Consider the following 12,754-nt stretch of genomic DNA (forward strand, 5'->3'; position numbering starts at 1 on the left):
GGGAGTGTTTAGATACCTCATTCTGCGATCAACACATCCCAGCCACAAAATCCATTGATCTCTGTACCGTGTCTACAATTATCCCCACTTACTTGGCTACCTCCGGTCCAGCTTTTGTTCACCTGGTGTCCTTTCTCTGAGCTGGGACTTCGGTTCCAATAATTCTTGGTGGAGACCATCTCCTCTCTTTATCCTAGCGTGAATTCTGAAACAGCAATTCTTTGACCATTTTTTTTTAAAGAGAGAGAGAGAGAGAGAAAGGCTGCTTTCTGTTTGTATAAAAATGTATTTGCCAATCTTTTCCTTTAAAACCGAACATTTAAAGTTATGGTTTATTCCTAGCAGAGTCAAGGAACTGCATAACCATATTTTTTTTAAAAAAAGGACATGAGCTGAGCTGGGTAAGTAATCCAGAGTGGGTTTTTTGGCTTCTGAACCCGTTGGCTGGCACAAAATATGATGCCCATCGCTTCTTTCTGGGCCGAGTTTGGGTTTAGAAGATTCCCTCACTACCACCCAAATTTCATTGTATGAGGCTATCCTGTCCATTCTGAGTCGCTTGGGCCGGATCAGTGGTCCCCGAAGGAGTAACAGGAGTGTTGCTCTGTAAAAACCTCCGGAAGTCCTTAATCACGGGGTGCACGATCTGGATGAGGGCGTTGAGAGCGGCCTGCATGCCTTCCATGGCTTGGGCCTGGCGTTCCTGCGCGCAGGCCTGCACCTCCTGGGAATGGCGGATCTTCTGCAGCAGGTCGTTCTGCTGCTCCAGGTGCTGGGCGATCTCTTTGACGTGTAGGTTGGTCACTCGCTGTTCCTGCAGGAGCTTGGCGGAGTTCAGAGCGATTCTGTTCTTCAGTTCCTGGGGCTTGGCTGACACCTCGGCCTGCTGGGTGATCATCTCTAAGGGGGCTTCGGCGGTGACGGTGGTGGGGGCTTCGGTGGTGCAGTACTCGACCACCCCCTCTTCCAGGCTGTGGTATGTCATCTCGGCCGGAACTAAGGAGAGGAGGAGAGTTTTTTTTTTTTGAGAACTGGGACGTTTGCAGTGTGGACTTTCAACCAAGGGTTCCCAAGACAGTCAACAGAATTAAACCTGGGAATTTAAAGCATCCTAAAATTCGAGGTTAGAATTAAATTTGGGGATTTAAAGCATCTTAAAAATTCAAGTTTGGGATTAAATCTGGGAATTAAAGCATCCTAAGAATCGAGTTTAGAATTAAATTTGGGGATTTAAAGCATCTTAAAATTCAAGTTTAGAATTAAATCTAAAGAGGGTGGTCATAAAAATGAGGTGGTTCCTTTTTATCAGCCTCTTAAGCAAAGACTGTGTTTGGTAATAATGCTATTTATAGGTGTATATTTATCAGCTTCTATGTCATGTCAGAGTAAGTGGGGGAGGTTAGATGAATGATCTCTGATTAGATTGCTGGTAATCCCTGCAGTGTGACATGCATTGTGTGAATCCAGTCAATTGTGGTGACTTCTTCCCCCTCTTTTATGCCATCTGCACACGTTCACAGTTGGTGTGAAGGAAAGAAAGGAACAGGGCTGGGGAGACAGCTTGAGGTATTACACACAGCAAATGCCGTGGGAGGAGGGAAAAAATATGCTTCCTGGCTGCTTCGAAATCCAGCCTGATCAGTTGCCACTGGTAACCCCGAACCCAGCAACGATTCTGCCAATGCTTCCCATTCTGGCAGTTTAAGAATCAGAATATCTGAGTTGGAAGGGACCTCGGAGGTCTTCTAGTCCAACCCCCTGCTCAAGCAGGAAACTTGCACCATTCCAGACAGTCTCTTCTTAAAAGCCTCCAGTGATGGAGAACCCACAAACTTCTGGAGGCAAGCGCTTCCACTGATTACAGGGAGTCCTCGACTTATAAGTTTGTTTAATGACCATTCAACGACGCTGAAAAAAAGCGACTTAGGACCAGTTTCCACTCTTACGACCGTTGTATCGTCCCCATGATAATATGATCAAAATTCAGACGCTTGGAAAGTGACTCCACATTTTTAACGGTTGCAGTGTCCGAGGGTCACGCGGTCCCCTTTCGCGACCTTCTGGCAAGCAACGTCAACGGGGAAGCCAGATTCACTTAGCAACCGGGCTACTCACTTATCGACTGCAGGGATTCACTTAACAACCAGGGCAAGAAAAGGCCGTAAAATGGGGCAAAATTCACTTAAGCAATGTCTAATTTACCAATAGCGTTTGGGGGCTCAGTTACGGGCGCAAGTCGAGGACTGCCTGTATAGTTTTATATAATTTTTTGGGCTATGGCTGGGAAGGAGGAGAAGTTGGATGACAAGGGAGAAGACCAGCTTTGAAAGAAGAGGAGGAGCTGGCACCAGAAGCAAAGTAACCTCTTGGGTGGCGGTGTTGAAGATATGATTCATAGATCGCATGATCCAAGGACATAGGAGTTTCCAATTTCCTCCATGGGACTTTGAAAAGAGTCACATTACGGATCTAGCATTATCAGTGCTCCATAAATACAGGAAGGTATTACCTGATAAATTGCCCAGGGGGCCTGAAAAAGCAACCTTATCTACTGATTATCACACAAAGCCTGATAACAACATGATGGTATTCGTGGCCTTAATAGGGAAAGGATGTTTCCTGAGAAATTAGGGCAATTGTGTTTATCGGAGCAATTATTTTTTTTCCAAGGATGGAAATAGGTCCAACTAGGTCTCGGTAGAAGACGGCAAAGAATCCATTCCAAGGAAGGGAGTGGATCAAGAACACACCAGGTACAGGATGTTTTTCATTATATATCTCCAGGGCTACTAGAAAAAAACAACACAACTAAATCACCTGGCAAGGTTAATTGAAGCAGTGAGTGGAGGTGAGCCAGGAGGAGAGCTTGGCTTTTTTTTTTTTTTTTACGTTCAACCTCACCCTGTTTTTGCAATGCCTTGCCTACATTTTTCTCCTCCTCTGGCAGGCAAGGACAAAATGAGACTGCGGTGTTCCGAACGGGCTGCCAGCAGCAGGGTTGCGGAATCCAACAGAAGCAGTCAGGTGCGACCTTAAAGGTGCAGGTTACCTGCTGCTATGAAATACGTTGGGCGGGTTCCAGGCAAGCTTTCTTTCCCCAAATTCTAGATCAGGGACTGGATGTGCACTTGGTTCAGACCAGGGTGGCAAAACCAAAAACACCAAATCAGTGTTTCTCAAACGCAGCAATTTGAAGATGGGTGGATTCCAGCTCCCAGAATTTCCCAGGCAGTCAGAATTCTGGGAGTTGAAGTCCACAAATCCTTAGGCAGAATTCTGGGAGTTGAAGTCCACAAATTCTCAGCCAGAATTCTGGGAGTTGAAAGTCAACACATCACCAGGCAGAATTCTGGGAGTTGAAGTCCACAAATTCTCAGCCAGAATTCTGGGAGTTGAAAGTCAACACATCCCCTGCCAGAATTCTGGGAGTTGAGTCCACACATCCTCAGCCAGAATTCTGGGAGTTGAAGTTCACTGTACGGGAATGACTCTATGGGAAGGAAGGAACCAGCTACTTACTCTGTGTAAGGGCGACGGTGGTTGTGGCAGCTGTAATGGGTATTTCTGACGTATGGGTGCCGGTGCAGCTTCCTGCGGGCAAGCTAATGATGGTGGCTTCTCCCAGAAGGTTACAGATGCGCTGTTGCATGGGGGTGAGAATCACTGGGGTAGCAGAGGTCCCTGTTGCGTCTTCTTCAGCCTCCTGGCCTTCCCCGCCTCCTTCCTGGTCATTGCCACCATCTTCTACGGCGGCTCTGACTTGGGCGACTTTGCGCCGTACCTCCGTCTTGAGGTCCGACCACTTCTTCTTCACTTCCGGCAGCTCCCGGTGGCACGTCGCTACTGCGTTGACCCGTCGCAGGATGTTGTGCCAAGCGGCGGCCTTGACGGTCAGCGGCACGCCCGCGTTGAAGTGGTTGATGAGCAGGTGCTTGCTCCGCTCCAGTTCTTCTACGATGATCTCCACCTCCCGTTCCGAGAAGTTCATCTTCCGTTTTTTAGCTGGTGGGGCCGGAGGGGACGACATGGCCATAGGAAGGCCCAAGGATGAAGACAAGCCAGATCAAGGGGGTCTGGAGACAAAGCCCGGGGACTGAGCCTGCAAATAAAAGAAGGGGATCATGTTGAAAAAACAGGTCCAGGGGCCAATTTGGAGCAAGTCACCCTATTTCAGGAGGAAGAGGAGAGGCTTCGTTATGCAAGAATAATATCTCCCAAAAGATGGATGCAAAATCCAACCAAAGGGCAGATAAACAGAGCCAGCTCTGCAGTGAAGTATTTACAAATTTTACAATATTCATATTTGTAAGTATTTATAATGCAGGACTGAAGGTAAATGGCGACTTAGAGATGCAGAGATTATACATGGGTTAACGCTGAGAAGTTAGCTCCCAAGGTATGTTTTGAGGAAAAGTTTTCCAAAATGACAGAGAATCATGGGGAAACTGGGCGATGTTTTAGGAAAGCAAAGAAGTCAACTGAGAGAGCGAAGAGGGTGGACGAAACAGCAAATACAAGGAGTGCATAATTGACTCTCTGCCTATTCAGGTGGTCCTTTTGTACAAACTTACCTAGGAGAGCATCTCATTTAGCATTTCTGGACTTGGAAGTCCAGAAATCAGAGTTAAGGGTTGTTTCAAAAGGGAGTCAGGAGAAGGATGGTCGAGGTTTAGTTTAGGATGGCATTTTGAAATTGGACCATTTCTAAAGCAGATGGGAATATAGGATTCTCCCAATGGGATATTTTTTTTTTTGGGGGGGGGTGTCTCTGAAATAGGGGGCTACATGGAAACTGTGATGACCCTGAGGTAGACTTTGGGAAGGGGGATAAAAGGGAATAAAAAAATAAATAGCGGTAAGGCCAACCCCAGTCATTTTTAAAGCATGAAATTAAGGAATGGATTTTCTAGTTATACACCTGTAAATTCAATTTGGGGGGTGGGTAGGAGTGGGAAAATGGCCCTTTAAAGGATTGAGTAGCCGCGTAACAAATATACATTCATTTCTAATTTAATTCCTGAGGAAGGCAGCCCCCTCCTCCCCCAAATCGCAATAATTTCAATTTTTGAGGGGAGGGGAATGAGGAAAATATGGGGGTTTCAATTGCAAAGGTACATTTTGGGGGAGAGAGGGAGAAGTGAAAGCAATTCATATAATTTCCTGTTCAGTTTAACATCTCAGGAAGGAGAAAAAAGAAGCCTCAGTAATGATTTACTCTAAAAATATTAATTTTTTTTTTTGACGGGGGAGCTGGAGAAACAGAAATGAGGGAGCACTGGCGGCTTCCATTTCAGGAGTGAATTTGGTGAGGGGACAAGAGAAGGGAATTGATATCGTTTGCATTCTCCGACGCAATCCGAATTGAAAAGTGAATTCTAATTTATCAATTAATTTTTTCACCCCTCCCCTCCCCCCAAAAAATAAGAGGAAGAAAAGGTGTCAGGGGGATTTTGAGGGGGCTTCAGGCTTCGGGCCTGGTGGGAGAGAAGCCCCTCAGCCTGGACTGGACGGGCCCCTCCCAGCGCCCCCCTCGCCCAGCCCGCCATTTCGAGGTCCCTCCGCTCTTCCCGCCGTCCCCTTTCCCAGCAGGCGAAGAAAGGTACGCAAATTGCGTACCCCAACTACCCGGCGACACCCGCCCCGCAGAGAGCCTCTACTTTGCGGCAGTGGCGTAATGGCTTCCAGAATCGGCCCCCTCGTGCCCCTTCTTCTCATTGGCGCAGCTCTTTGCCCATTAGGGGTCAGAGCCCGCCCTCCCCGGCGCCCCAGCCACGCGCGAAGGGGTGGCGATTGGCTCGGAGCGCCGCGGCGGGTGGGTCCGTCATCCGGGAGAGCTGAAAGCCGATTGCCGGAGCGGCCTCGATTGAAACTCGATTGGCTCCCAGCGTTGTCCGTCAAGCGAGCGAGTTTTGATTATACGGCGCTTCCTTACAAGGGCCGCCCCGTTCTTCCTCGGACTCGGATTTGGAGTTCTTTCCGTCGGCCAACAGGGGGCCCTTGCGCGCCGCCTCCAATCCGCGCTGCCCTCCCCCGTGACGTAATGAGGAGCAGGAGAAGGAGGAGCAAAGCAAGACACGTTTTTCCTTCTTTCCTCTCGCCCTCCCATCCTTCCTTCTCGCGAGATTTCCTCCGCCCCGCCCTCTCGCTTCGGATTGGACAGCGTGGATAAAAAAGCGGCGCCGTCGAGCAATCGGAGGGCGGTGCGCCCTCAAGAAGGCGGGACATGGCGGCAGAAAAGCCGCTTCCGCTGGGCAGGAGGCCAGTTCCGCTGAGAGGCGGCGCCTGTGGTGGTGGTAGTAGTGTCTGTGTTGGTGTGGCGGTTATGCCGGCCGGCGCGCGGCGTTCGCTGGCTTCCCCGACGGTCGTTAACGGCGTGTTGTGCCAGTGCGGCGGGGTCTCCTCGCCTGCTTCCTCCTCTTTCTCCTCCGGCGGCGGCGAGGCCGCTTCCCGGTTCCTGGCCGAGCACGAGCGTCGCCTGTATAGCCTCTTCGCCCAGCTGGACATTAACCGGGACGGCGCCCTCTGCGTCCACGACCTGGCCGTCGGGCTGGAGCGGCTCGGCCTTCACCGCTCGGAGCGGGACCTCTGGGTGAGTTTAGCCCCCCTCCCTCCCCAGCGTGGATCCACACGTAAGCTCGAACACGCGTGTCAGCATCTTTACACGCACGTGTTAGCCCACAAAGTGTTGAACTCCTTCCTGGACGGACTCTCGTAGCCTGCTTTGTGTGTGTGTGTGTGTTTTCCTTCGATTTATCCTGGTTTATAGATTTTCCTGATCTATAAACTCTGCAGGCAATCTGTGCAGGCAGTCCTCGGCTTACAACCGTTCATCTTAGTGACTTGTTCAAAGTTAGGACGGTGCTGCAAAAGAATAAAATAAAAACCACTTTTGCGACCTTCCGACAAGCCAAAGCCGATGGAGGAGCCAGATTCGCTTAAGCGTGTGACTGATTTGACAGCCACAGAGATTGGCTTTAACAAGTGTGGTGTGAAAGGTCATAAAATGAGACAAAACTCACTGAATGAGATTTTGGGGCTCAGCTGTGGTTGTAAGTCAAGGACTACCTATAATTTATTTGGGTACTCTGTTTATGTCTAGCTGGACTTTGTTTATTTCTACCAGGTTCTGTAACAGCTTTGGTCATCCACCTGGTAAACTTGCAAGAATCGTTTTTCTTGCCATGTACATGTAAACATCTGGGCTAGACTGTATGGTTTCTCTGTATCATATCACACTAGCTCCATACCCGTACTTTGCTGTGAAACTATGTGGTCAGGCTTAGTTTTTGGGGAGGAAAATAAGGTGGTGGTGGGGGATTCTGCCTCTGCCTACCAAGCATCTATCGGTATTCATCTGACTGGCGTCCTGTCAGTGTCTGAGAGAGTTGAAGGCTGCTTGGAAACTGAAGCAGTCTTTGCTGTGTGAGCAAGAAGGAGACAGCAAGGAGCCTGGGCATGGCTTAGCTCCACTGTTCTGGACTAAAGCCTCTTGGTGCTCTGAAACGGAAACTCCTCTACTTGTGTTTTGCATTTGGAAGAGGTTTCTTTTCAGGGGGGGAGGGGGAGTAGAACACCTTAGCATCAGAGCCTGTAATAATATAGGAAATACTACTGCTCTGATGGTCATTTCAAACAAAAATCCTATCTTACTGAGCACCTAGAAGCCAAGTACGTGCCAAATTTCAAGTTGGTAGGCTTTACGATTCTGGAAATTTTGTGATGACGCCATGAGTAGTCTTTTGCAATTTATGTGTGGATATGTGCATAGTTTTGTATTTTGTCATGTTTATGTAGTGTATATTGGAGGTGGAGACCCTTTGAGAGCTGCATGCAGCGAAATTTCATTGTAACGTATGCCAATGAGTGTACATTCAAAGTGACAATAATGGCATTCTAAATCTTCAGTTGATGGGATGATTTTTGTGGAGGGTTTTTTCCACTCTGGTGTGAGCACCTTCTGCAAAACGAACTGGATGGAAATGTACTAAAGGATCAGAAATATGAAGAAGTCCTTGACTTAGCAACTGTTCATTTAGCGACGGAAGATAGAACAACACTGGAAAAAAATTACAACCGGTCCTTGCAGCCTTCCCATGGTCCGCATTTGGACAGTTGATAACATGCATGTCTGATTGCAGTGTCCCAAAATCACATGATCAATTTCCCAGCCATCTTCAGATAAGCAAAGTGTGGGGGGGGGACTATTTGCTTAAGGACTGCATGATTCACTTAATAACTGCAGTGATTCACTTAAGCCTGGCCTAAAGGTTGCAAATTCAGGCACAACTCACTTGCATATTGTGGGGCCATCCCTATTTAAAGATAAGTGTGTGTGGGGGGGGAACACCTGCAAGACTCTGTTAATAACAAGAGTTGGAAGGGACCTTGGAGGTCTTCTAGTCCAGCCCTGTACCATTTCAGGCAAATGGTATTGATCCTCGCTGTCAGAAAAATTCTTAGTTCTAGGTTCTTCTCTCCTTGATTAGTTTCGATCCTGGCTTCTTGTCCTGCTTTCTGGTGCTTTGGAGAAATCGTGGGTGCTCCATCACTGGGTGTTTTTAAGTAGAGTCTAGTCACTTATCTCAATTGGTGTAGGTTCTCCTGCTTGGGGAAACTGGACTAGAAGACCTCCAAGATCTCTTTCAGCTTATTCTATTCTAGTATTGCACAATTTCTCTCTCACATGCATGAAACTGTTTATAGCTTAAGAGGGAAAAATAACTAAGCCCATCGCTTAGGGGTACCTGACAGTTACTGAAAAAGTTTCTGTCAGACACGTCTGAATCAAATTGAGAGGGGAAGTTTATGACACATAGGCCAATGTAGGTAGTGTTTGCACTTGTGGTTTGGGTTTCTTGCCTGGACTACCTCGCAGGGTTGTGTCAGTACATTTGCTTTCATCCATACCTTATGCTCTTCTTCCTTTTACTTATTATTATTCCATGCTCAAAAGTCGATTGTAAGATACAAGGACAAAAGGGGGGGGAAAATAGAAGAAAAGGGCATTGACTTCTGACTCTTCTTAGCTCTTCTGTTTTTTGTTTTTGTCTTCTTTTCCCCTTGTATCTCACACCTAGAAGTGGGCTGCTCGGGGTATGCACGGGTTCTGGCGGTTGGTTGGGCCCGCCCACCGGCCTTTGCATCAGTCTGTCCTTTATTTCTGCAGTTTTGAAGCTCAGCTGAGGCGCTGCACAGCAGATTATTTGCTTATTTATTTGTCAATTGCGTACAAGATAATAGGTCAGTGGTGGCTAACCTTCTTGGGCTCCTGCGCCAAAAATTGTGTGCGTGCTAGCGCTCGCGTGCCAGCACCCAGAAGGCAGTGAGCACCCCCTCCCACAGCCCCTGCGCATGTGTGTGCAATCCCACCCCCCACTGCCTCCCCTCTTACCTGCACTGCGCTTCACAGGTGATTTTTGGCTGGTTTGAGGCCTTTTTCGGCCTCCCAGAGGCTTGAAAAAGCCTCTGCAGGCCAAATAGACTCATTTTCGTCACTTCTGGTACTATAGGAAGTGATGAAACGGGCCTATTCGGCCTGCAGAGGCTTTTTTCAAGCCTCTGGGAGGCCGAAAAAGGCCTCAAACCAGCCAAAAATCACCTGTGAGGCACGCACATGAGGTAAGTTTGCCTGTAGCTCGCGTGCCGGCACAAATGGCTTGCGTGTCACTTGTGGTATGTGTGCCATAGGTTCGCCATCACTCAATTTCCTATTTTATTTTCCTTTGTATTTTATATACTAAAACACAAAATCCAATATTGATAACACGTCGATTGTAAAGTTCACATAGGGCGTGTATCTTGATCCATTGATGGCTTTATAAAACGCACGTACATCACTCAGGTTAAATAAGCAACGACGTGCCCAGCCTCCTTCCTCATGAGATGATTCATAATCAGTTATGTTTAGACTAAAGCAAAGAAAAGGTGATAGGGAAGCCTTTATGTCTTGAGCATTGGCGTCGCCTGCTTCCCAACTGCGTAAGCCTGAAATTAGAAAAAACAAAATCTTGTCCGAATAATAGACTTTTGGCAACTATTCCTCCCACCAAGTTAAACTGTTGTCGGGAACTCGGTTTGTGCTTCGTGCTGTGCACTGACTTTTTGCCAAAGCAGCCGGATAAATGATTGGCCGTTTCTGAGATTAACAAACCACCAGCTGTAGAGGGTTATTTTTCCCCTTGCATAAATATGTCACATTGGACCACTCGCCATGCATTCACCAAAGCTTTTTCCTGCTCCTTTCCACCCCCATCACAATTTAAAGCCTTCAAGGGCCTCGTGGATTGTTCAACATAATCTGGATAATAGAATATTCTCATGAGAATTCCCCACCCCCCTTATTTTTCTCTCCCAAAACGAAGCCCGACCACATAGTTTCATATAGAGCTAGTATCCTATCACAGAAGCTGCTTTTGGGGGGTTGGGGGTGGTCTATGGACCCTAGAAGCTGTGATGAATTGGATGGCCTGGATTGTAGCTGGAGGTAAAGTAACAAAGCTGGGAGAAACGACGGAATAGTCTCGCCAAATTGATGGGAAGAGATGAAGGTACAAAACCAAACCATCATTTTTGGTGCCGTTGTCAATTCGAACGGCCATTAAGCAAGCGGTCGTAAGCCTGGGATGATCCGTACTGGTAGGTGAGCACGTATCTATCCCTGCACGTGTCAGTAAAGGCCCTCTCTAATCGTTCCTTTTGTTTGCTGCGGTTTTGATATGATTGCTTTGGCATTGGATAGCATCTCAGCCCTTGTCAAACAGGCTAAATTTATCCACTCTTGTTGGTTTTGGGGCAGTTGGCCCTGCGGTTAACCTTCGCGTTGACTTGCCAGGTATGGCGGCGTCAGGTGGAGTCCAGGATGCTTGGCCGGGGTGCAGAGGATTGTCCTCCCCATGAAGAGTTGTCTTTGGGGTAACCGGAGAAGAGCAACTAGGTTCTGTAATAGCTTTGCACCATCGAGTTATTGAAACGGCCCATATTTCTTTTTCTTTTTTTTTTGAAAACAGTTTTATTAATTTTGACAACAAACAAAAACACATAAAACATAAAAACATCATCCTTCATGAGTTTACAGACAGCGTATGGGTTGGTTTATCACTTTTTGTGTGTGCATCCATTTCAAAGTCTCCATTGTAGTTATATTGCATAATAGCTCATATTATCAATCAACAATTATATAGCCTGATATCATTATTAAACAATCATTTGACTATAATTTTATTAATTCATACCTTAGCGAGATAACTATAGTTTACTTAATTTATTTTATAGCAAATCATAAAGTCATAGCAAGTCTATCTTAATAAAATTTTATAAAGATAATATCATAGAAAAAAACAAAATATGTATTCATTGTTTCCTAAGATTCTAAATATTCTATCATTATATTTTATTATCTAACCATTGATAGACACGGCCCATATTTCTTGACCAATGCAATCAAGGGAGAAAATTCCATAGAATCCTAACTTACCTTTGAGGACTTACCAAGAGAAATCCCTATTGCCCAGTTTACAGGTATTCCCTGACTCACAACCAAAATTGAGCCTGAAATTTCTGTCGCTAAGCGAGATGCCCCCGGGATACATCAACCGTCATAAATACGAATCAGTTGTCAGGCGTCTGAATTTTGATCACATGACCATGGGGACACTGTAACGATCGTAAGTGTGACAAAATGGTCCTAAGCCCCTTTTTTTCAGTGCCGTTGTAACTTCGGTCACTAAATGAACCGTTGTAAGTCAAGGTCTACCTGTAGTGGCTCTCCACTGAGAAGCTAAAGCTGGACTGCTAGTTACATTGAAGCCAAGAATCTTCATTTGTGACCTTAAGATTTTTCTTCGGCTACCCGGTATACAATCACCTGTTTTACTTCAAAATTGCACCAGTGACAGACTAGATTGAAGTGGGGAAAATACTTTGGGAGGGAGAGAGAGGTGTCCATCTGAACAGATAATATACTAGCTCGATACCTGTGCTTCACTACGAAACTATGTGATCGGGCTTAGTTTTTTGGGGGGATAAAATCGTGCCTCTGCCTACCAACATCCATCAGTATTCATCTGACTAGCATCCTGTCAGTGTTTGAGAGAGTTGAGGGCTATTTGGAAACTGAAACAGCTTTGCTGTGTGAGGAGACAGCAAGGAACCTGGGTGTGGCTTAGCTCAACTGTTCTGTACTAAAGCTGCTTGGTGCTGTGAAACTAAAATTGAAACTCCTCTCCTCTGCTTGCGTTTTGCATTTGGAAGATATTTCTTTTCAGGTGGGGAGGGAGAGTAGAACCCCTTAGCATCAGAGCGTGTTAATAATAATAATAATAATAATAGTAATAACAATAGTAAAAACAATAGTAATAATAATAATATAGGAAATACTAATGCTCTGATGGTTATTTCGAAAATCCTTTCTTAGCCCCTGGGAGCCAAGAGGAACATAAGTGCCAAATGTCAAGTTTGTAGGCTTTACAGTTCTGGAGATTTTGTGATGATGTGTGAGTGGTATTTTCCTTTTATATAAATAGATTCTGGTATGCGGTGAATAATATTCTCTGATTTTTCTCCCATGAACACAATCTCTACGTATTGTTTTCATTGCAGTCTTGGCTGGTTTATCAAAAGAAGAAAGCAATTAAAATAACCCAGAAATAAAAAAAATAAGCTAAACAAAAGCAAGTCTCGGGGAAATTTATTTTTAGGCTTGAGCGCCTTCTGATTCCGTGCCAAACCACTTCTTTAGTCACGAGTATTTAATTTT

The 12,754-nt window shown here is 46.2% G+C and overlaps 2 protein-coding genes across 6 annotated transcripts in view; one reads left to right on the top strand and one right to left on the bottom strand.

Moving 5' to 3' along the window:
• Positions 1-266: 266 nt before the first annotated feature.
• NAIF1 (nuclear apoptosis inducing factor 1) lies at positions 267-5,743 on the bottom strand. 2 transcript variants are annotated; one of them, XM_026712302.2, is made up of 3 exons: positions 5,617-5,743; positions 3,520-4,099; positions 267-996 (listed from the first exon to the last, which is right to left on the bottom strand). In XM_026712302.2, the coding sequence occupies exons 2-3, from the start codon at positions 4,031-4,033 to the stop codon at positions 524-526; spliced, it is 987 nt and encodes a 328-aa protein (XP_026568087.1). In that variant the 5' UTR covers positions 4,034-4,099; positions 5,617-5,743; the 3' UTR covers positions 267-523. The 2 variants fall into 2 exon arrangements, with proteins under 2 accessions (XP_026568087.1, XP_026568088.1); XM_026712303.2 differs by having other exon boundaries at positions 4,572-5,689.
• A 518-nt stretch (positions 5,744-6,261) lies between these two features.
• The window catches only part of SLC25A25 (solute carrier family 25 member 25), a 45,234-nt gene continuing 38,741 nt past the window's right edge, over positions 6,262-12,754 (top strand). For 3 of the 4 annotated variants that reach the window (XM_087914345.1, XM_026712323.2, XM_026712319.2), the window contains exon 1: positions 6,279-6,589. Coding sequence is in view for 2 of the 4 variants with exons in the window: in XM_026712323.2 (XP_026568108.1) it covers positions 6,323-6,589 (267 nt within the window). In the remaining 2 variants the exon portion in view is untranslated. Of the gene's footprint in view, positions 6,590-12,754 lie in introns of all 4 variants that reach the window. The other variant, XM_087914346.1, reaches the window with a different exon arrangement.

The sequence above is a fragment of the Pseudonaja textilis genome, chromosome 17 (genome assembly GCF_049901715.1).
Source record: "Pseudonaja textilis isolate UNSWEBS1 chromosome 17, rPseTex1.2, whole genome shotgun sequence".
Lineage (NCBI taxonomy): Eukaryota > Metazoa > Chordata > Lepidosauria > Squamata > Elapidae > Pseudonaja > Pseudonaja textilis.